The 23,241-nt window shown below is 47.8% G+C and overlaps 1 protein-coding gene across 3 annotated transcripts in view; it reads right to left on the bottom strand.

The window, feature by feature from the left end:
• LOC144736022 (zinc finger CCCH domain-containing protein 7A-like) overlaps positions 1 to 23,241 on the bottom strand; it is a 39,282-nt gene that overhangs the window by 12,202 nt on the left and 3,839 nt on the right. Inside the window, exons 3-13 of one of the 3 annotated variants that reach the window (XM_078618657.1) lie at positions 18,136 to 18,336; positions 13,918 to 14,076; positions 13,614 to 13,694; positions 12,390 to 12,446; positions 9,521 to 9,569; positions 8,287 to 8,894; positions 7,655 to 7,860; positions 6,480 to 6,853; positions 5,910 to 6,034; positions 4,253 to 4,574; positions 2,634 to 2,774 (exon numbers count right to left, since the gene is read on the bottom strand). In XM_078618657.1, the coding sequence (XP_078474783.1) occupies positions 2,634 to 2,774; positions 4,253 to 4,574; positions 5,910 to 6,034; positions 6,480 to 6,853; positions 7,655 to 7,860; positions 8,287 to 8,894; positions 9,521 to 9,569; positions 12,390 to 12,446; positions 13,614 to 13,694; positions 13,918 to 14,076; positions 18,136 to 18,336 (2,323 nt within the window). The remainder of the gene's footprint in view (positions 1 to 2,633; positions 2,775 to 4,252; positions 4,575 to 5,909; positions 6,035 to 6,479; positions 6,854 to 7,654; positions 7,861 to 8,286; positions 8,895 to 9,520; positions 9,570 to 12,389; positions 12,447 to 13,613; positions 13,695 to 13,917; positions 14,077 to 18,135; positions 18,337 to 23,241) is intronic. The other 2 variants (XM_078618658.1, XM_078618659.1) reach the window with 2 other exon arrangements.

Raw genomic sequence — 23,241 nt, 5'->3', positions numbered from 1 at the left:
GTTCGATCCTGACGCTAGTGACGCCGAATGTATATTTGGAGTTTGCGTGTCTCTCTATCTCTCTCTGTGGTCACGTGGACTTTTCTCCGGGTCCTACGGGTTTTCCCTCCACATTTAGAATGAACGTCGCGGGTTGAGAGTATTTGGCTGCTATGAATTTCCACACGCCAAGCCATTTCGTTGAGCTATCATTTGTGATAGCCATGTCACTTTTGGAAAAAAAGACCTAAATAGCTCAGTGGTAAAATAAAATTAGTTAATAGTTTTAGAGTTTTCAGTGCCCCGCCATGGAGTGCTGAACAAGCTGCGCGTTTAACCAAAGAGGTGAAGATGATGTTTCGGAGTAGCAGCTAATGTGCATCTTATGTTTTGACCACACATCAATAACAAAGTACAAAAGCTGCGTGTTGTTCAGACTTTCAACGAATTGAAGCTTCGTCAACTTAAATCACCAACGGTCCAAACTCAATTTGCCAAAATCACACGCGCCGAGCGTTTAACCAGGACGTTTCCCGCTTCCACATTTTTCTCGGTTGAAGTCGTTACTTCACAGGCGAGCTTGTTGAACGAGAACACTCGTTGCTGCACTGCCCGGCGCCGACCCCACACAGCACTGCCTCGCCGCCTATGACAACCTTAGTTGTGGTTCACCCATCCCAGGACTATGCAGGCTCATTCCAACTTATCTTCTGCGACCCGATGAGATCAAGCGTGTACTCCAGGGTGATTGGGACGGAGGTTAAGGGCGTTCAAGCCAGTCCCATTATTCGATGGGGTCAATTGGCTCAGATTTTCTCTCCCCATGTGCTTCTATTCTGAGCCTCTTCTCGAGTTACATCAATTATCCTTACACAAAGGACTCACATTCAAAGACACCCCCCTCCCCCGTATAGCCCTAATAGACTTTTAGGGCAAGTGCTATTAGAGAGTAGCACCTAAAAAGGGCAGTATGGCACACGAGGGGGTAGGGTGTGGCCAGCACCACGCTCGGCCACCTTCATCTCCATAGTGGCGATGTTTACGCACTGTACCAAGTACTCATTTTCAGGCTGAGTCGACCTAGGGGAGGCTCAAGACCAGTTCAGATAATTGTCACTGGTGTTGACCACGAGCGGGAATTGAACTCGGATCACCGGGTTTGTAGCGCAAAGCGCAAACCACTACACTGCCACTACGCACGTACAGACCCCATGGACCCACATACACTTACAAGATCAATTCTACTTCAAAAGATAACCACGGACTTCCTTAAGGATCCATAGTCTCACATACACTTCTATGATTCATGCACAGAGACCTGTAGACTTAAAACATTTTTCTAAGCCAGAAATCCCATAATTGGATGGGGTAGGGCTGCTCGGATTTTTGCTCTCAATTTACTTCCTCTCTGTCTCTTCACTACTCACATCCACTGTCGTCATATTACATTCCACCACATCCTTCCCTCTGACCCTGCGTCTCCCCCTATACCCCTTCTGCCCTGCATGAGCATAACAATTAAAACAAGAGCAAGTGAAGGCCCTTTTTGGCATCGCATACCACTGATGGCTTCAGGTCCTTGTAAATTGACGTGCGGGCCAATGCGTGTGTAAAATACTGGGGAGCGGCAGTGCAGCGGTTAGCGTGCGCAGCCCTACGAACCCGGCGACCCGAGTTCGATTCCCGCTCACGGCCACCAAACACCACTGACGATTATCTGAACTGGTCCTGAGCCTCCCTTAGGTCGACTCAGAACTCATCCGCTGCTGGCCTCTTCAACAAGGCCAGGGGCTCATACTGACTTTAATGCTCAAACTGATTTTAACACAATATCTGCACAATGACACCCTGCCATATTTGCACTATGTTACCCTATTTGCATTTTTGTAATTTTATATTATATATTATAGCTATTGTATATTATAGATTTTATTTTATTAAATTTTTACATACTTTAGCTCCTTAGTATTAGTTAGACTTGTACCTTTAGCATAGTTAGACTTGTAAACCCCGTTTAATTAAGATTACTATATGTTGAATGTATGCACCTTCCGGCCAAAGTAAATTCCTTGTCTGTGCGAACTTTCATGGTAAATAAAACCCTTTCTGATTCTGAAAATGAGGACCTGGTACGGTGTGTAAACATCGCCACAGGGGAGACAAAGGCGGCCGGGCGTGGTGCTGACCACCCAGACACTTCGCATGCCGTGCCGGGCCTTCATAAAGTGGTGCTACTCGTTAACAGCATTTGCCCCAACAGTCTGTTAAGGCTACACGAGGGGGGGGCGGGGAGATATTTTTTAATCCTTTATATTAAGTTCACTTGCTTACTTGCTTGCGCGCTTACGACTGTGCAAATCTTTCGGTCGTTTTTTAACCCACTTCCCGTGATCCAATCGAGCTGACATTTTGCACACAGACTCGTTGTGCGTGACAATTTATTTTCGTGAATTTTTTTCCCCAAAATTTTACACTTTTTAGGAATTTTTTTTTAAAATATTTAATTTAAAATCCCAATGTGATAAAAATGAAACTCTTACTCAAGAAAAACAGAAATGAATAATAAAATAAAACCGATGCCATGCATATAAAGGATTTATAGTGAAAAACTTAGTTTTTACGGGTTAATTTTTCCTTTGTGTAAAATGCACCACCTTTGCAAAGCATGTAGACTCCACTGTAGCTTTTCATGGGCCTAGGCCTCACTTTCTGCCACTGTCTGTTGGGCATGGACTTGAGTCGACACAGGAGGAAGTCCTTCTTGCACTTGTGCTCCGTGTTGCATGCCGAGCGATCTGCGTCACGCAAAGACAGGGCAAAACATTGTCGTCTGCAGTGGGTGTGCAAGCGTCAAATCACGAAAACGCTCGTGACGGTGAATTAACGATGCCCCAAATCGGGTGCCCATCGTTAAGCGGAAATTTCCATTGCTCGCTGCATTGTTCTTTCTGCTCTGCAGAAGGAAAACATTGCCATTATATATTCTGAAATTTAATATTGTTGTCAGTTTTAGGGCACTTGTTCGTGACGTATGTATGTTGAGTTTTACAAATTTGAGTTTAGAGTGTGTCCCTGGGATACGGAGCTAATACAGGATTTGAGTGCCCAGGCAAGTCCATTTTATGAACGGAAACTGGTTATTTCCATGAGGACAACATTTATTTCCATGACAACTTGCATTTCAATGTAATTCAATTGTCAATTTTACGTCATGAAAATAGATATACATGGAATAGGGAAAAAAATACACCAATGGAACCATCGAAAATCATGATGCACAATCCGATGCTCAAGCATTGGATTGTGCATAGTACAGCACTAGACCGGGAGACTGCCTGGAACGTGACCTTTCTGTTCGGCACGAGACACCGACGTTACGTTTTTGAGATTTGGGAGTGAGATTTACATTTTTTTGTCCAATTATTCTTATTATTTTTGGGGACTCCACCAAAATTCCATGATCTATGTGGGTCTCCACACACAACAACAACCGCCGTTCACCACGAAGTGGCGGTGACGTCACCACGGCACTTGTGCCACGCTAGGTGCACACTTTCAGGGCACGTGAAGTGTCGAAGGCCCGCTGACAGACCTAGCTGGTGCCATTGGCGGACTGAGATGATTGGCACATGCACCACCTCTGCTCCCCACCGTGCCAGTATGCTGAGTTTTAGCCGCACTGCGCTCAGCTCATTGCTGTGAACATTGCTCCTCTACCCTCTGTTGTTGCAGGAGAGCGACTGCCTCCAACTAACTTCCCAGCAGCGTCCTCCAGAGGCCGCTTTTGACAGTACCGGTAGGTATCAGGTGTCATCGGCAAGTCTAATCAACTCTACATCATTCATCTCTTCTCTCGACCGTGATGCACCCATTTAGCCCCATCTACCAGGCTGCACAGAAGCTGCTTGGGCATGCGGTAGTTGGGCATGCGGGTACAAGAGACAAAGATCTCCCGTATAGCCTTCACAGACTGTAGGGGAAAGTGCTATTAGCGAGCAACTATGAAAGCCGGAATGGCGCACGAGGGGGTGGGTGGCCAGCACCACGCCCGGTCACCTTCATCTCCCCTACAGCAATGTTTACACACCATACCAGGTACTCATTTTAAGGCTGAGTCAACCTCAAAGAGGCCCAGTACCAGTTCAGAAAGTTGTAACTGTCAGTTTCGTAGCGCAGCGCGCTAACCGCTACTCTCCCACTTCCCAGGCGCACACACACAAGCGCGCGCACACGGACACGCAGCACGGGGACTTGTTGGGACCGTTCTCTGTACCTGCTCCCAGGATGCACAGGTGGCAGGCCTGCCTGAACTCGTGCGTGCTCTCCAACGGGTTCCGAACGAGCGACAGAATCGACCCGTCCACCGCCGCCATCGATCCGTGGACGTCTGCCACCGCCGCCGCGTTCCTCTTCATGTGGGCACCGTCGGCCGCCGTCTCGGCCGGCTTCCTCTGCGGGCGGAAGGCGTCCCCGGGGGGGGCAGCCCCATCGGCCCGCTTGATCTTCGGGAAGAGTTCCGACGACGGTTCCGACTTCTTGGGCTGAGCGACGAGCGACGCAGGAGACCCCGCCGCGCTCGTTGGCCTCGCCAAGCCCTGCCGAGTCGCCGCCACCACCGTCACGCGGGGCGATTCAAAACGTTACGGACGCGGCCACGAAGGTGAGGCGGCGCGCACATTGGGTCGCTCGTTTTGGGTTTTAGATTTCGAAACCGTTTGCCGTTGTTCGGCTCAATGATAAAATCTCCCGTGGCCAAAATAGTACCAGGTGTTCGCTAAATGAATGGGCTCCAGGTTTTACGTAAAATTGTCTTGGTAATAACATCAAACAACCTAGCAGCAGGTTTTTTTTACAGAGCTGACTCTGATGATGAGCCCGTCAGTCAAAATTGGGCCAAAGTTTACCAGCTAAACCAATGGCTATCGAAAATATTTTGGTCGGAAAGTGAAAAAAATGTTACCTGGGCACAGTGGTTCACGCCTGCGATCCGACGAATCGGAAGCAAGGATCGTTGGATCAGACACAATTGTGAAATTCCCAAATCTGCTGGGCTGCGGTCAAGAATAGAACCCGGCATGGTGCGCAAAACCGCGGCGCCGCCGCTGCACCCAATCAACAATCTGGAAGGCTTCAAATGCTACTTCTCATCAGCAACGAGCGTGACCTCCCATTGACCCGTCTGGCACAGATTTGCCCCGATAAAACTTGCGTAATAATGTCTTGCACTGGTCTCGGCGGCAGCGTGTTCATTGTCAGCAGCTGTTGGGCCACTGGAGCTATGCACCATTGGAACCTCATTTGCCAGTAAAAAATATGATAATTGGTTTTTTACCCTTCTATCTGGCAACAAAACTGACACCTTTTTTACAAGGAGTCATGTTTGCATAGACCACAATACCTGCAGCCATAATGCAACAAAAAACATAACTCTGATAATATATGCACTGTCCTTGAAGTTGATTGGTCCACACCCGAGACAGCTTTCCTTAGAGCCTATTCTCACATGGGTTGGACCAGATGACGCCAAAAGGCGCACAACTCAAAGACAATGCACCATCAGAATATGAGAGCTCGGGGTAAGCATCTACACCATTGGAACCTCATTTGCCAGTAAAATATATAATTGGTTTATTACCCTTCTATCTGGCAACAAAACTGACACCTTTTTTACAAGGAGTCATGTTTGCATAGACCACAATACCTGCAGCCATAATGCAAACAAAAAACACAACTCTGATAATATATGCACTGTCCTTGGAGCTATGCACTTTAAAATCATCTAGATTGAAAACTAATTTTCTTTAGAACTGCTTATTGTGTTCAGTTTGTTGTCCTTCACCCGCAGCTGGCTACGTACGGCGCGTACGAAGTTCAACATATACGCAAAGACAAAATGTGAGGAGTGCAAACAGGGGAAGAATTGTCCTTACGCCGACGTTAATGGGTGGGTGCTTGGCACCAACGCTCGCTGCGCCAAAGGACGTTGCGGATCCCTGCACGCCAAACTCCTTTGGCAACTCCTTTGCCCGAGTTGCGGTCAGAGGATATGCACCTGCTGAAGAGAGACAAGAAAAATAACCCCCATTGTTGTGACCATCAACGCCAGCAAACAATCCGCAAGAGGTTTATTTGTGGGTTAGATCTCAGAAATAGAAAACGTGTCGTTAAACTCGCCACCACCCGACACAGCCAATTAGTAAGGTGTTTCACGTAAACAGAACGTGCCAATTCATTACTAGTACAGCAACATTAATCTTTTTTGTGAGTTTACTCTCCAACACACAACCGGTTTGGAATGACATCACTTCACTTTTCTACAACATATTCTTGGTTCTTTCGGTAAAGTCACGTAGAAGGGAAAGAATAAAATAATAAAAATATAAAACAATAATATTCTCACGACGTTTCGCATTAGGTGATGCGACGCCAACAGAACGATTTGAATAAAATTGGAAACAAAGGGAAAAATAAAATAAAAATAAAGCGGCACGCTCGCTCACCGTCCGTGAATGCATCCAGGGAATCAAGGCCTTGCTTGGGAACCCGCACTTCGTACACACTCCCCGCGTGCAGCATCGGCACGGCGGGCGTCGCCGCTGCCACCCCCGCCGCCGAGGCAACAGGGGAGCCTTTCGAAAGTGCCGCCCCCTCGTGACCACCGCCGGTGCCCGCAGCAGTAGCAGCAGCGACAGAAGCGGCGGCAGCAGCGGCACTCGCGCTGGGAGGGCCGTTGGTCATGAGCGGAACAGGACCCGCTGCGTGCATGGAGGACAGCCGAGTGGCGCCGGCGACGGTCGACGGCCGGACGCTGAACCCAGGGGGCACGCTGATCCCGGAGAGGCCCATCGCGTGGGGCAGCATCTGGAGACAAGCCCTGGTTCCACACACGCAAGCGGTGAAGAAACAACACGCTAACAAAGCCTCCGCAGGCTCTGGGATGAGTGCTGTTAGCGAGCGCCTATTAAGACCAGCACGACAATTGGTTTTTTACCCTTCTATCTGGCAACAAAACTGACACCTTTTTTTACAAGGAGTCATGTTTACATAGACCACAATACCTGCAGTCATAATGCAAACAAAAAACATAACTCTGATAACGTGCACATTATCAGAGTTATGTTTTTTGTTTGCATTATAATGTGCACATTATCAGAGTTATGTTTTTTGTTTGCATTATGACTGCAGGTATTGCGGTCTATGTAAACATGACTCCTTGTAAAAAAAAAGGTATCAGTTTTGTTGCCAGATAGAAGGGTAAAAAACCAATTATCATATTTTTACTGGCAAATGAGGTTCCAATGGTGTAAAACCAGCACGACACTCGAGTCGGTGATGTAGCAAGCACACTACCCCAGCCACCTTTGTCTCCCCATTGATGACGTTTCCACACCACACCCGGTACTCGTTTGATATTTGAACTGCCAGGAGCGGGGTTCAGATATTCGGCACCATTGACGTGCGTCCGGGAATCGAAGCGAGATCATCGGGTTAGGTATCGGTGCACTAATCACAGCACCACCACTTCCGATTTTGACAACACACCAAACAAAGATTCCTTTTGTAGCCAGCACAGGCTGGTGCCATTGGCGGGCAACTACACGCACCACTGAAAGTTTTATACGCTCACTCCGCGCTTAGAATTCCACGTGCACACGCGTCCCGAGACGGAGCCTACCCGTGCTGCAGAAACGGCAGCTGATTGCTGGACACGTGGAATGACGGCATGACCAGGATGGGCCGCTGGGGCCTATGAACGGCGCCCAGGGCGGACGGCCTGGCCTGCTGCAGCTCTGCGCCCGGCGGGAGCATTGGCGACACCACGCCGAGGCTCTGTTGGAAGGCGGGCGGAAGAGTCTGGTGCAGGATCGGCGCGGGATGCATCTGTTGGGTGAAAAGCGATGGTACCGCCGCCGCCACCACCACCGACAGGCAAGTGTTTGACGCGCCGGTGCCGAATCCCAACTCAAGTGGGAACCGTGTGGGCTCTCGTTGGTCGAGCTGTATTGGGTTTCTTAAGTGTCACTGGGTTGATTGGCACGATCTCAACGTCAGAATCAGAATCTTTATTTAGACCGTAGGAAAAATCCGAAGTGGCTACGAAGCTCTTTTTCACAGATGTCCCGGAGGCGCATGAGGTCAGCAAGTCACAACAACAACAAAAAATACAAAAAAAAGTTTGGAAGTCTCCAAGAAGCTTCCTGTACGCGGATCGAAACAACGGTTATCTGTGCCGAGCGAGATGCAGCACAACCCAAAGGCACATCGGCAGAGTTGCCGAGGATGGGAGGCCCGTCGTGTGAAGCCCACCTGCATCGCGTGCTGCGTCACGTAGGGCTCCTTCCCCATGAACCCGTCCGAGTTGTCCACGCCGCATCCGTCGCCGTGCAGCTGCATGGTGGAACCAGCCGCCGCCGCCTGCTGCTGCTGCTGCCGGTGCTCGGCCGGTGCTTCCGGCGCGACCGCGGCAAAAGCCGCCCTCTCCTCGGCGGCGCCACACGCCACCGCCGGCTCGGCCGCCAGGGACCCGGCCGGCAGCTCGTCTTCGGCGTGGGACAACTCGGAGCGCGGGTGGGCGCCGTTACCGTCGCCGTTACCGTCGCCGACGCTGCGGTCGCTGTCACCCTCGCTTTCGGCCGCGTCGCCAAACCGCTCGGCGGAGCCCTCCTCCGAGCCGTCCCCGAGCGAGGCGCCGTCGTACGGCTCGCACGCCGGCGCCTTGACGCCCTCGGCCGTGTCGGCGTACGCGCCGGCCACGCCGTTGGCAGCCGGGTGGGCGTCGTTGGCGGGCGCGTAGTCGGCGTAGGGGGACAGGCCCGACGAGACGGGCTCGGTCTGCGACGTGGCCTCAGTGTAGCCCGCGTCGGCGTGCCCTCTCTCGGCGACGTCGTCTTCATCCGTGTAGATGAGCGGGACATCTGGCGGGGGCGAGGGCAGGCTTAACGTGAAGCTGCGCTCGTTCGCGTGACGGTAAACTGTCGCATGTGAGCTTGCTTTGTTTAATATTAAAATATCATCATCATCACAATCATCATCCCCATACATGCCCTCTGTGTGTAGCTCAATTGTTTGCTTGATAAAATACTTTTGGAAATGAAAGAAAGATCATTATCATCATCATAAGCCATGATCAATCTCTTTGGGTCATCAATAAAGAGACCTTTTGTTGAACACCGCGTGTAAGCCAATCAGTTTCAAAGACAAGGCGTATATTATCAGAGCGCGTTTGTTTGCATGTTCACCACAAGTACTGTGTGGTTAATGCAGACTTGATTCCTTGCAAAAGGTATCTATTTAGTATTTGAACATCTTAACACTTCCTGTTGTATTTCTAGAAAGAGTAAAACCTAATCTTATTTTTCATACTATACTAAAAATTCCCATTTGTAAGGCCCATTTCATTCCAAGGATCCTAATGCCAGGCTTTTTATGGCAGACGGTCCTTCGGAAAACCATCAATCGCGTACCGCCACGCGCGGTGGCAAACCGGAAGAGCCGGAACAGCCAGAGCCGGAGAAGCGAGCACGGGGCGCCGAGGACTTACCCATGTCTATGTCATCTATCGTTCCCTCCTGAGGCATCTTGCTGGAAACCTGCGAAGGGGGGGGGGCGGGCAACACGTGATCAGAGTGCCACCTTGTCAGATCTCATGAGCTGAGCAGAGCAGGGCTGGGGCCTGGTTTGTATTTCTATGTGTTCACGGTTGGCGAGCTTTGGCAAGGAAAGGTTTAAAAAATTAACCCGTTTAAACAAAGTTTTTCACTATAAATCCTTTATATGCGTGGCGGCTAGAGTCCTCTCGTCCTCTGGCTTGAGATGGCTGCCACCTATGGGTCAGATGATTGCCTGCCACCATTAAGCAATTGGTAATTAAATATATATTTTTTTCTCTAGAAAGTGTAAAGTTACGGAAATTTTTTTCACGAAAATAAATTGTCACGCACAACGAGTCTGTGTGCAAAATGTCAGCTCGATTGGATCACGGGAAGTGGGTTAAAAAACGACTGAAAGATTTGCACGGTCGTAAGCGCGCAAGCAAGCAAGCAAGTGAACTTAATATAAAGGATTTTAAAAAAAAAAGAATAAATGCCGGGCGACCGGCAACAAACGGCACTCACTGAAGGGTCTAAACGTTTCTTGAATCGAGCAAAGGGTGACGGGAACTCCGGGAGAGGGACAAATGGAACGGTGAAAGAAAAGGGGCAGAACAACAAAGTGTAGTGAACTTGCAAGAAGTGTGGTGGCCGGCCAGAGTGTGGCCGAACAGTATCAGTCTGTCTGGCAGGTTGAGTCCTCAACATGAAGGACTAAATATCGATTTAAAGCTTTCGTGACTGCAGGGATTCATATTCTTGGTTCTTTCGGTAAAGTCACGTAGAAGGGAAATAATAAAATAATAAAACAACAAAATTCTCACGACGTTTCGATTGCAACACAAGCAATCATCATCAGGTGTGATTGCTTGTGTTGCAATCGAAACGTCGTGAGAACTTTATTGTTTTATTATTTCCCATCTACGTGACTTTACCGAAAGAAGCAAGAATATGAAGGACTAAATTATTCAAGTTTACGGGTACGGTAACCTAAACACGATAAGTCGCCACGACAGGAAAGCGACTGACCACTTCAATACATGAATGGGAGGCTACCTTGGAACACCAGGAGTTGCAAAGTTTGGCAATGCGGTGACCAGGAGAAAGCATCGGAGCAATGAAACACATTCCTGCGGAGGGAGCTGGTAGTAACGTTGGGTTGTACGGTCAATGGCCAGGGTCAACGGCGGCGTGGTGTATTCCGCAAATATGCCCGACTGTGAGGGCGGGCACAAGCCGGCGTGAGTAGGTTAAACGTTGAGTTTTATAAGGGCACCACGGGGTGACCAGCCCCTCCCCAGCCAGCCCCAACCCTCCCATCCCCCACCCAGCCCCCACCCAGCCCCTCCCCACCCAGCCCCTCCCCATCCTCCCCACCCAGCCCCTCCCTGCACGACGGACACAATAATCCTCTGTAGGCTGGTGTAACCAGGAGGTTCCTACCAGTATTAACTATTAAATATATCTGTGGGAATCTCTAACAGCTGTGCACTTAGTGGGTTTTCTCCGTGTACACTCATTATTGGAATTGCCCAAAATATGTAAATAAATGCAGAAAGCCTCCTGAAGAAAAGGCTCGAGGAATCCGGTGAGCTACAAAGCTATTTTTTCAACATCCAGTAGGGATGGGTCAGAAAGTTACAACTTATGAACCCACGAGTAGATTTGGAGTTCGCACAATTCCTACAGCGCTAAGTTATCAAGAAGGTGGCTATGTTTCACAGATTCGCAGTCTGGAACGGGGATATGTGTTCCTGACGCAAAAACCGGAAGTGACGTCACTAAAATTACATCACTTCCGCCCTTATTCATATTCTTGGTTCTTTCGGTAAAGTCACGTAGAAGGGAAATAATAAAATAATAAAAATTTTACATTCTACGTGACTTTACCGAAAGAACCAAGAATTTGAATCCCTGCAGTCACGAAAGCTTTAAATTGAAATTTAACCGCCTCTATGGGGAGGGTTTCCACATAACTTTGAGCCTCCTCCCATCCAGCATATAAAATACGCTGCCAGGCTTAGCAGTGTTCATTAGGATGCTGTCTTTCCGACAGCTCTGTTCTTCACCTGAGGACGGCTGCATACGTTGTGGCCGAAACGTCGTGAGAATTATTTTATTGTTCTATTTTCATTATTTTATTATTTCCCTTCTACGTGACTTTACCGAAAAAACCAAGAAGATAAATCTCTGCAGTCACGAAAGCTTTGAATTGAAACTTCTGCCCTTTTCGCACCAAAAGTTGAGTCACGCGGCAAAGTGCGGCATCACATGGCCGTTAGCCCAAATAAATGTGAAATAAATAAATACGTAACAGAAAGGATTCAGAACCCCCGAAAGTGATCTAATCGCCTGGTATATAGGAGGTCGTGGGTTCGATCTCGACCCTGATGCCTTTATATTTGGACTTTGCACGTTCTCCCCGTGGTCGTGTGGCTTCTGCTCCGGGACCTCCGGTTTTTCGCTCCACATTTAGCAACATGCATTTACGAGTTTTTGGTAGCTATACATTTCCTCGTGATAAGCTACTTCGTTGAGCTAACATTTTGGGTCAGGTCGCTTCTGAAAAAGACCTAAATAGCTCAGTGGGACCTTCCCTGCTAAAATAAAAGTAATTAAGCGTAGCAAAGTAGATTAGGAATACCTGAAAATTTGACATCGGAAAATGTTCAATCCGAAAACTCATCCTCCGTCTGCAGCAGCTCTCTAAGTATGCTATGGGGAAAGGGAAATTCTTGGCACGCGTATGTGGCGGTGTCACTCGGTGAGGGTCGAGCGCTTTGGACCACCGTTCATTGTGAAAAATCCGAACTGCAATACCTCGCTGATGCTCCCGTTTCCAACGGTCGTGCTGATTCCATTGACAGGCGCAGTGTTCTGCAAGGGGGAAACAAAAAATAACGGGCACAATTCTTTGCACAGTCTCACGAAAATCCAACACCCAATCAAAGTGAGAACTCACGGGACCAGGATCGTCGCACGTGCAAGTGACCTGGGGCATTAGTCTGCCAGAAGGGGGCGATGATTGCTGCTGCTGTGTGTGTGTAATCTGTGGGGAGCGGTAGTGCGCTGTGCGCCACAAACCCGGCAACAGGAGTTCGATTCCCGCTCGCGGCCAACAGCAGTGACGATTATCTGAACCGGTTCTGGGCCTCCCCTAGGTCGACTCAGCCTCAACTGAGTACCTGGTGCGGTGTGTAAACATCGCCACTGGAAAGCCAAAGGCGGCCGGGCATGGTGCTGGCCATCCACCCACTCGTGTGCCGTTACGGCCCTCATAGGTGCTACTCGCTAACAGCACTTTCCCCAACAGTGTGTGAAGGCGAAATGGGGGGTGTTTGTGTGTAATCGCAATTGAGTAATCTGCTGTGTAATTTTCTAACTTGCTACGTTTCAGTCCACAATTACGGGAATACCCCGGTTCACGACGGGGGGATGGCGTCCCGTGAAAGGTGCGACCACGAATATGGAAATGATGCGAATCAAAGCGGTTTTCTCGCCCTACGAGACCTAAACAAAGACAACGGAGGATGTACGGGTGGACGCGCCGTGTTGACGCTCGCTTCCTCATCCGAGATGTGCCCACAACGTTCCATTAAAATGAAAAAAAAAATACTGTACTCAACACGAGTGTACAGCAGTAAACTTTAACACTGATTATACAGGGTACAATAAGATACAGAACACTATATAAAAAAAATCACCAAAATACTGCACGTAAATAATATATCGTATTCGACAGTAGGGTACACGTTACTTCATGCGCGACGCAAAGTGGTTTGTGTACAACACAGTCTTCCAATAAAATTGCACGTCCCAATTGAACTATTGATACACGGGTAAGGTACACACAACTTAACCGCCACCAGCGGCTAGGCTGCTGGCTACGTGCGACTTTCACGTGGTATTGTGCTGGCAGATCACCCTCGAATGTGAACCGACAAGACCGAATCACGCAGCAACCCCGGCCTAGGGCTACGTTGCCCAAGCGAGGCAAGGGTGCAGTGATGTTCCCAGCAAGCACGCGCGCAAGCACGCGCATACCTGCGTGCGGACGTAAGCCTTCCGCACCCGCAGTCCCAAAGAGACGGCGAGTTCTTGCACCAGCTTAAACACCTCCTGGTCCTGACGACGACAGCAGATGAGACCATCCACTCGGGTGAAACGTGCACACGCCCCCCGCGCGCCACTCGCTGTGGGCACGTGGTGGCGCACGCAAATCTACGCGGCTAAGCCCAACCCCCCTTGCCGCCAAAAGGCGCCGAATCGCAGGCGTCGCGACAACACACAAACACACAAACAGCTCCCGTGGTTTGTCATCGGCTACGCCGGCGCCATCGTCACTCACGTTGGAGATGATGCAGGAGCACTGCACGGCCACCTCGTAGGCCTCCTTGGGCTTGCCGATGGCCTTCAACGCCTTAGCTTTGCGGTACAGCGCCTTGTGGCTCATCTTGTTGCGGTGCAGCGCTTCCTCGCAGTCCAACAGGGCATCGTTGTACTGGGACTGCGGTGGAAATGAGACGGCGCTGGTTAGAACAAGCACTGGCAATAACAGCCGCTATTGTGCAGAGGTGTTTTTTCCCACGCCGTCTAGCAAGCGTATTAAGCAGTGGTCCTTGATCTTGACTGCAGCCTTGCACCCGTTTGGTTCTCAATCGTTAAAAAAAATGTATGTTAATCAATACAGGTTTGATTAAACAAAGTCGTTGAAATATAATACGACGTTTCGATTGCAACACAAGCAATCGTCATTAGGTAGAAAACAAACCTAGTAAACTTAGAAATACAATGCAATACAACACAAAGAGTCGGCTAACACAACAGTCAACACCCTACCTGGTTGATTACCCTCTTCCAAAGATTGCAAAATTTAAGAGACAAAACACAGACACCAAGACACGTAGACACACAAGCAGAGATAGACAACACAGAGGCACAGAAAGAGACACACAACCTAGACACACAGAGACTGAGTCTATTAAGTTTAAGAGGTTTTTTTTCTACATGATGACGACAGTTGAGTGAATCATTGGCAGGGGAGAATCGTACTTGTCCAGTGCTGTGCCAGGCACGGTGCACTATTTGGCTACGTGGAGTGACAATAGGTCATCACGTTGGGCACAATAAAATGAAGACCGTTTATAGCCTTGAAGAGTTCGCAGTAGGGGAAAGTCCTGACAAGACACCTATTTTGTCTGGCACAAGACACAATGTGATTTTGTGTGCACAGGACACACACACAGCCTTTAACTCAAACAATCATTATTATAATTTATTCCACTCATTTAACCAGGAAAGCACGAGACTCAGGACTCTTCTTCGAGAGGTTCAAGCCAAGTTTTGACACTGCGGTGCGACGATTGCCATGAATAGTCCAACAGAGTAATTTGCGGCATTTGTTTTTTATTTGGACCACGACCCCAGCACACAACGGCGCTTAATCTTATCGAAACGACGTCACCGTCCACTGAAAAGCAGTTAACACTCTCGCTGCCCCCCCCCCGAGCATTCATCGAAGAGGCCGCCCGATTGCGTCAGCAAACTGCCCCCCCCCCCCCCGATAAAAAGGAGACCCCGGCCAGATTCATAGATCAGCTGGCACGAGTTGGCCGCACAACAGCCACAGCCGGGCACGTAGGCATCACGAGCTGGAACACGGAGGCGGTGGCACGGAATGCTAACCAAACGACACACCATGCACCGTCGGTCGGTCAGTTTATTTCGGGGTAAGGCCCATTGGATTTGAGAAACTCTTTAACAATGGCGACCCGGACAAAATGGCAAGCGCGTTGATACACGGGAAGGCTAGGGGGAAGATTTACAGGGATTTTATCCATACGAACAAAAGCTGGGACATTTTATTAACATGACCAATAAAGAACTGCTACCCAACGAGGAAAGCACACATACAAGCCTACATTACCCTGGACGGCACCTTTGGCTTCGCACATCTGGAATGTGGTTACGAGTTACACAGCCATACGTTTCCATTTTTAACAAGACTAGAGTTAATTTTTCCTTACAATTTTTTTTAACAAAAAAGGGGGCATTCGTAATTGGAAAGCTGCCCAGGTAGCGCCATTGTCAAGAGCGAGAAACTCATCAATGTGGTTCTCACGAATTGGAATCTAACTCGGCACAACTCCAGAAGAAAGGTGGGCAGGTGGGCACTGTATTTGGTCTGCAAGAGCTTTGATCATTCAGCGATTCTCTCGTTATTATTTAAACTACTGATTTCATTCTGGCACCATGAGACATACGGCATTGGAGACGCTGTATGAATAAAAATGCACGGCCTTCGCTCGCTAAATCACAAAATTGCTATCCGTAAAGTGACGAGAGATAAAGTGACGAGAGACAAAGTGACGAGAGAAAGTGACGAGAGACAAAGTGACGAGAGATAAAGTGACGAGAGATAAAGTGACGAGAGATAGTGACGAGAGATAAAGTGACGAGAGATAAAGTGACGGGAGATAAAATGACGAGAGATAAAGTTGTGAGAGATAAAGTGACGAGAAATAAAGTGATGAGAGATAAAGTTAATTTATAAAGTATTAATACGTAATAAAAACATTTTTATTTACTTTAAGTTTATTATAACCAATTTCTTCTCGAGTTATTATGATCATTGGTCATGTATTCAACAGCTTATTCACGGACAGCGTATCCGTGAACTTTGCCGTTCATGAGCAACTGTGGAACGCGTCCCTCGCGAACAACGGCCGAACGCCGAAATGCCCATCGAGTAATTCTCTGGTAACTTTTCAGCATTGGCATGTTTTCCCAACGCCAATTTAAACTATTTTAACTATTTTTTTTATTTCACCAGACTGTTAAAACAAGTACCCCCCCCCCCCACCGCGGCAAGCCAACAGTGGCCATCCCCGCTCACGGAAAAAGTGTGGCCTCCGCCAAGAGAATACGACTGTCGACCACTCGTTTATAGAGCCGCTTAAAGCGAGCACCCCCCCCCCCGCACGGACATTTCAGCAGGGAGAGGGGGGAGACAGTGCCACGAATACTGTTACATTTGATAAGCAACGAGCAAAGGGCACCTGCCGTTAGACTGTACCAAGGCAATACTGATATCCATCCTCGCTTGTTTGGACCCACAGACCAGCAGAGAAACCCGTAGACTAACCCGGAGACACGAACATTTGTTGACCCCCCCCCCCTACCCCGCACCTCAGATTAAGCACGGTTGGCTACGTACGGTGCGAAATAAGTTCAACATACGTGCATATGTACAGTCACCGCAATGGGTTCCCTGCAGAGTTTCACCTGCGTGCACAAATGTTTTCACTTCCACTTTTCCAAGATCAGTATCGCTCGTGACGCCGGGGAAAAATCCGTTTCGTCTCAACAACGGCGCCACCGCCGTATCGACCCAGTTTATTATTTTTGGCCGCACCCGAAGACGTTTAATCTTAATTTGGAGCTTTCGTGACTGCAGGAATTACTCTGGTTCTTTCGGTAAAGTCACGTATAAAGATAAAATAATAAATTAAATACTAGCATACGACGTTTCGATTGCAACACAAGCAATCGTCATCAGGTATAAATGAAATAGAAACACAAATCTAGTATACTCAGAAATGGAATGTAATACAACAAAGAGTCGGATAACATAACGGTCAACAGAGAGTCGGATAACATAACAGTAAGTACATAAGTACGTACGCAAGCACGTACCCCGCTTCGATGAATCGTCACTTTCCTCGATCGCACAAATCGATTCGTGAATCGTTTTCGGTCTCGTTCGCGGTTGCCCGACTCGCGTGTTCTGCTCCCGTTTGTATTTGCCCGCGCCGTTTATATTTCACGCCCGTCTCGTGTGTAGCCTCATTCAATTGATCACCACATGCCAGATGTGCGAACCCAAGGGTGCCATCCACGGCTGAAGTAGGTTGCATGTGTGCTTTCCACGTTGGGTTAAAGTAGTAACTAATCGGCGCTTTGTTTACAAGACAAATCCCTTACTAATTGGCTGTCGGGTGGTGAAGGGATACGACACATTTATACTTGATTAGAAGCTTTCGTGACTGCAGGAATCCATACTCTTTGGTTCTTTCGGTAAAGTCTCGTGGGTAGAAATAAAATAAAAACAAATCACGACGTTTCGATCGCAACCTCTTGCCACAGTAGCTCTCGCCTGCTTCAGCATTTTTTCTTGCTGTGGCTGTTCCACCTGATGAAGATTGCTTGTGTTGCGATCGAAACGTCGTGATTTGTTTTATTTTATTTTATTTCTACCTACGTGACTTTACCGAAAGAACCAAAGAGTATACATTTATACTTACGCGATCTAACCCAAAAACCATTCATTCAATTTGCCTTAATAGAATATTATCCTACACGGTCGACAACCAACATCATAAATAATCGATTCTTAGGCGCAGGCCGTTGCAGGCACGCACACACACACGGCGAGCGTAAACGTTTGTGCCCCCCCCCCCCCCCCTTACCGGAACATCTCTGCAAAATTAAAACGAAAAAAGGGCTTTATAACACAGCTCAATGGATACCTCCGGTGTAAAACAAAGTTCCACAAACGATCCCGCACCATTCCGAGGAGGCACGTGGCTCGGTTGACGTAGAGCTTCTCCACGACGCCCGATTCGCTGGGAAAGCCCTCGATGTCGTGCATGTAGGCGCACACGCCCAGCGCCTCCGAGTACATCTCGTGCGCGCGCAGCGCCTGCCCCTCGCGGTACAGCTGATTTCCCTCGTCCCGCAGGCCGCACACCAACCGGTGCAGGTAGCCCTGTGCAGCAGACGGGAAGAACGGGGAGGGGACAAGCGTTAGGACGGGTCGCGTGCATTCGCCCGTCAAATCCGCCGCCTGGCGATGCCCGAAAAGAGACCGGGGGGGGGGGGGGGGGGATATTAAATATTAATGAGAACCGACCGCCGTGCAGGATTTTTTTCGCGGGGGCTGAAGGCTGCGCGCCGTTTTTCGCCCAACTTTCTGGGCTACTGCAGGAAGTCCCATTTTCGAACACGCATCGAGCGGCAGGTCGGACATCGTACCGAACAACGCCTGGTACCACCCCTGAAAGCACGTGAGGAGGCTTTTGAGAGCCAACACTTACCAATTGTAGCCTTAGATTAATAGTTCAAGCATTGCCCTGCAACAGTTTTCGCCCTACGAATCACCTTCAATGCAGTACAGGGCATTTTTATTAGAGGCCTTTTTCAGTTGGCAGCTGGATGAGGGCCTGTTAAGACACGGGGGTTATTTGGCTAAACGTCCAGTACCATGCTGGTCACTGTGGGTTTGTGATGGACCGATTCAGATATAACGTGGAATTGATGTTATCAGTGGCTGGGGAACAAAAAGACTCGGGCTGCATAGCACTGTGCACGAACCACTGCGCCGCCTTGCACCGCCACTTGCCCAACTCCGCGAGCGATCTAACACAGTTTATTTCAAGATTATGTGATGGCAGGTAAAGCAGTAAATATATGGCCATGCTACAGACCCTATAATGGCTATAAACTCCAAACCAAGGGATCAATTGTTTAAAAAAATAAATTGAAGGTTAAACTTCATTTGCAAGGGAAGAAAAAAAATGTAACTGGCTTTGAACCGGTTGGCAACGACCTCTGAGAAGAAGATGACCTCTGAGGAGCCCAAATAGGTGAACAGTCCGTACTTCTCAATTTTATTTCTCTCATTCCGTGTGGGCAGTGCGGCTAAAAAACTGCAGGAGACGCAAGATGCGCTGGCAGTTCTGACCTGTGCTGGTGAAGACGTGCCCCCATTTTAATCCGCGCCCGAAAGCAGCGCGTCCTAAAGCAACGCGCCGTGACACCACTGGGTGCCCTACGCTGAATATTTATGAGTGGAAAGGCTTTTGAAAAAATTAAAATCTGCACGACGGAGTCTCTACAACCCAGAAATCTTCACAGGATAAACATATTATTCATATTTATTGGGGGGGGGGGGGGGGCAAAGAGAGGGGGGCGGGGTTAACCTCAGCAATATTTCTCAGTGGTCTTCAAAAATGAGGCCCGACCAAAGTTTACAATTCAATCACATGCATCACTGAGCGTTATACAGCCGTTATGTACTGTAGTTTGTCCCCGGTTTAATGTCGTCGCATTGTTCAAATCAACAGCAGCTCACACACTAATCTGCAGATGGCCTTGTGGCTTATTAGACAGGTACACTTACAGAAGTCTGAATGAGTGCAAGCGTATTTGCATTCATGCACGCGATCATTCATAAGATTCATAGGTTCAATCCATATTCAACACTTCACTGCGATGCAAAACTCAATGCAGCCGCCACAGAGAGGTATTGCGCTCTGGATCTTTTAAAATTTTCAAAAAGGATGGGTGCTTTTATTCCCATGCAGAATACAACAGATGCCCAAGGCTTTAAATAGCAAAGTCTGTGGATTTCACAGACATACTGCGGGTGCCACACGGAATACCGTACACATTAAGAAGATATCGATTTTTCTCAATGGGATTCCACCTGCTCCTTAATAATGAAAGAGAAAACCGATGCAATGATTGCAATCCAACGGTGACTTCACACTCACTCGCCAGAAATTAAACACAATGCCTTGATGGAGCATAAACCATCGTGCAAACTACGATGACTCTCGCAGCGGCTTTTGGCCAACCATCGAACAAAGACGGTCACCGCATCACGTGCTTTCAGATGCGCATCTGCGGCCGTCTGGAATGCTCTTCCTTGCGATATCAGTAAGCCACTGGGAGTTGTGTACTTTTAAACCTAGATTGAAAATGCATTTTTTTATAATTGCTTTTTGTGTTTAGTTTGTTGACCTTCCCACGCACCTCCGATTATCACGGTTGCCTACGTCCGGTGCGAAAGAAGTTCAACGTACATACATACACAAGAGGGCCACAGTCCAACATGGTTTCACGGTAAACACTGCTGCATTGCAATTTAAACGCATCAAATCACCTGCCTCCCATAAAAACAAGAGCTCATAACCAAAACGGCAAGGAGACGACAGAAGATAAAGGCGTTGATATTAAACATTGCCAAGGCATTTCATGAAACAAAACACCCTCCCACCCCCTGTTGCTGCAGCCTGTTCAACGATTCTCAGAACCGCAACAAAGGAACTGTGAGCCTGATGTCACAGGAGTCGAAAACCGATTACGCTAGACACCCGATTCATTCCAGCGAACCAATTTTTTAAATCTATTTCTCAGAGATCATAGCCAATTCCAGATGACACGAGAAGAGAAATCCAATGAAATCTGCTCGAGGATAAGGAAATCAACGCGCGTTCAACGCTAACGTTCGCCAAGAGCCACCAGCAGAGCAGACTGCATCAGCTGGTACTGACTGAAGATTAATTCCATTAGAGGTTTTTTTTGGGTTAGATCGCGTAAATATGAATGTGTCGTTAAACCTGCTACCACCCGACATAGCCAAATAGTAAGGGTTGTCACCTTATTAATTGGCTGTGTCGGGTGGTGGCGGGTTTAACGACACATTTATATTTACGCGATCTAACCCAAAATAAAACCTCTATTATGGATACTATTAGTCGCGAAAACCCAAGTGTTAAACTGAAGATAAATTAACGCAATGATGCACAGCCGCGTCCCGTAAGGACCGTAGGCGGGTGGTGGCGTGGTAACTTCACGGATTCCGAGGATTCCCGTGCCGTGGGTCGGCGCGAGCCGGTGGTCGCCGTCCACAAGCGCGGCTGTGGTGTCGGTGCAAGTTCACACAGGCGCGGCTCGAACGTTCGAAAAACCGACGCCGCTTGCGAAATGCTCTCGCATTGTCACGGCTATCTGCCAATATGATTTGCGCGCACAGAGCACGCATCCGTGCAGGCGTTTAGTGTAAATATATTTGCGAGCCGTGTCCCTCCAAAGCTCAGAGATCTTCCCACAAAGTTTAGGGGGACAGGTCCCAGAGATGCTTGTGAATAGCACATTTCGCCGATAATGAATGAATTACCTGAAATAAATACATTAATAATCTATTAAATACATGGATATTACTATAAAAACACATCTATTTATCTCATCACTTTATCTCTCATCGCTTTATCAAATCACTTTCTCTCTCTCTCGATGATGCAGCAGTCGTGCAGAGCTCCAGATGCGATTCACGGATAGCCAAATATCGCGGATAAGAAGTTTGTGAATAACGAGAGATTACTGCGTATCAAATCGCAAGAAGCACTGTGTGATTAAGCATTTCTAGAACGAACATTGTTTGAATCACAGTTTCTGAGTAGAGGCAAAACGGACACGAATTCCCAGTGGCCACCAACAAAAAAAGCACCCACGAAGGAGTAACGGATGAGAGTCACCACATTTATGAAAATAAATTAGGATAAGGTTTTCTCCTTTCCGGCAATAAAACAGGTGTTAAGATGTTCAAACACCAAATAGAAGCGTTTTTTCAGGGAATCAAGCCTGCATTATTAACCACACATACTGGTGGTGAACATGCAAACAAAAACATGCTCTGATAATATACGTGCATTGTCTTTGAAACCGATTGATCTACACCAAAGACAGACTTCTTTGGGGCCCAGTCTCACCAGTGTCAGACCAGAGAACGTCGAAAGGCGACCAGTACAAAGACAATGCCACTATCAGGGCATTCTTAGCTCTGGGTGAGCAGCTACAAAATGGGACCTATTTGCCATTATCAAAGTGTGAAAAAAAATAACAAGAATAGGTTTTACCCTTTCTGGCAATAAAACAGAGGACGGCTGCTTGTGTTGTGGCCGAAACGTCGTGAGAATTTTATCTTATTATGTTTTATTATTTTATTATTTCCCTTCTACGTGACTTTACCGAAAGAACCAAGAAGATGAATCCATGCAGTCACGAAAGCTTTAAATCGAAAAATAAAACAGGTGTTAAAATGTTCAAGCTGTCTCTGTTAACACCAGAAGGCTTTCTCTGGTGTAGGCCAATTAGTTTCAAAGACAATGCATATATTATCAGAACATGTTTGTTTGCATGTTCGCAAGTACTGTGTGGTTAATGCAGACTTAATCTCCTTGCAAAAGGTTTATATTTGGTGTTTGACCATCTTAACACCTGTTTTATTGCCAGAGAGGGTAACACCTATTCTTGTTATTTTTTCAAAGGGTAAAAACCTATTCTTATTATTTTCTCAAAGGGTAAAACCTATTCTTATTATTCTTTTCATACTTTGATATTGGCAAAACAGGTCCCATTGTGGAGATGCTCACCCCGAGCTAAAAGTCAACACATTTCTTTGAATTGCGCAACGTGAGAAGAGCTTGGCGAAAAGAGAGAATCAGGCGGCATTCCGAAGTTGAGCATTGCGAGCAAAGAAGCTGAAAGCCTCATTAACAAACTGGGCTAACAACCCAAGCAGGCCGCTCCGAACAAAACAGGTATTTGCACTCTGACGTAAAGCCTGTTTAAACATAAAAAATTAACCCGTAAAAACAAAGTTTTTCACTATAAATCCTTTATATGCGTGGCGTCTAGAGTCCTCTCGTCCTCTGGTTTGAGATGGCTGCCACCTATGGGTCAGATGATTGCATTGCACTATTAAGCAATTGATAATTAAATATATTTTTGTCCTAAAAAGTGTAAAAAAATTTGGAATTTTTTTTTCACGAACATTGTCACGCGCAACGAGTCTGCGTGGAAAATGTCAGCTCGATTGGATCACGGG

The sequence above is a fragment of the Lampetra planeri genome, chromosome 58, assembly GCF_965212315.1.
Source record: "Lampetra planeri chromosome 58, kcLamPlan1.2.h2, whole genome shotgun sequence".
In the NCBI taxonomy this organism is placed as follows: domain Eukaryota; kingdom Metazoa; phylum Chordata; class Hyperoartia; order Petromyzontiformes; family Petromyzontidae; genus Lampetra; species Lampetra planeri.
The sequence above is the reverse complement of the archived record's forward strand: the minus strand, read 5'-3'. Positions and strand labels throughout refer to the sequence as shown.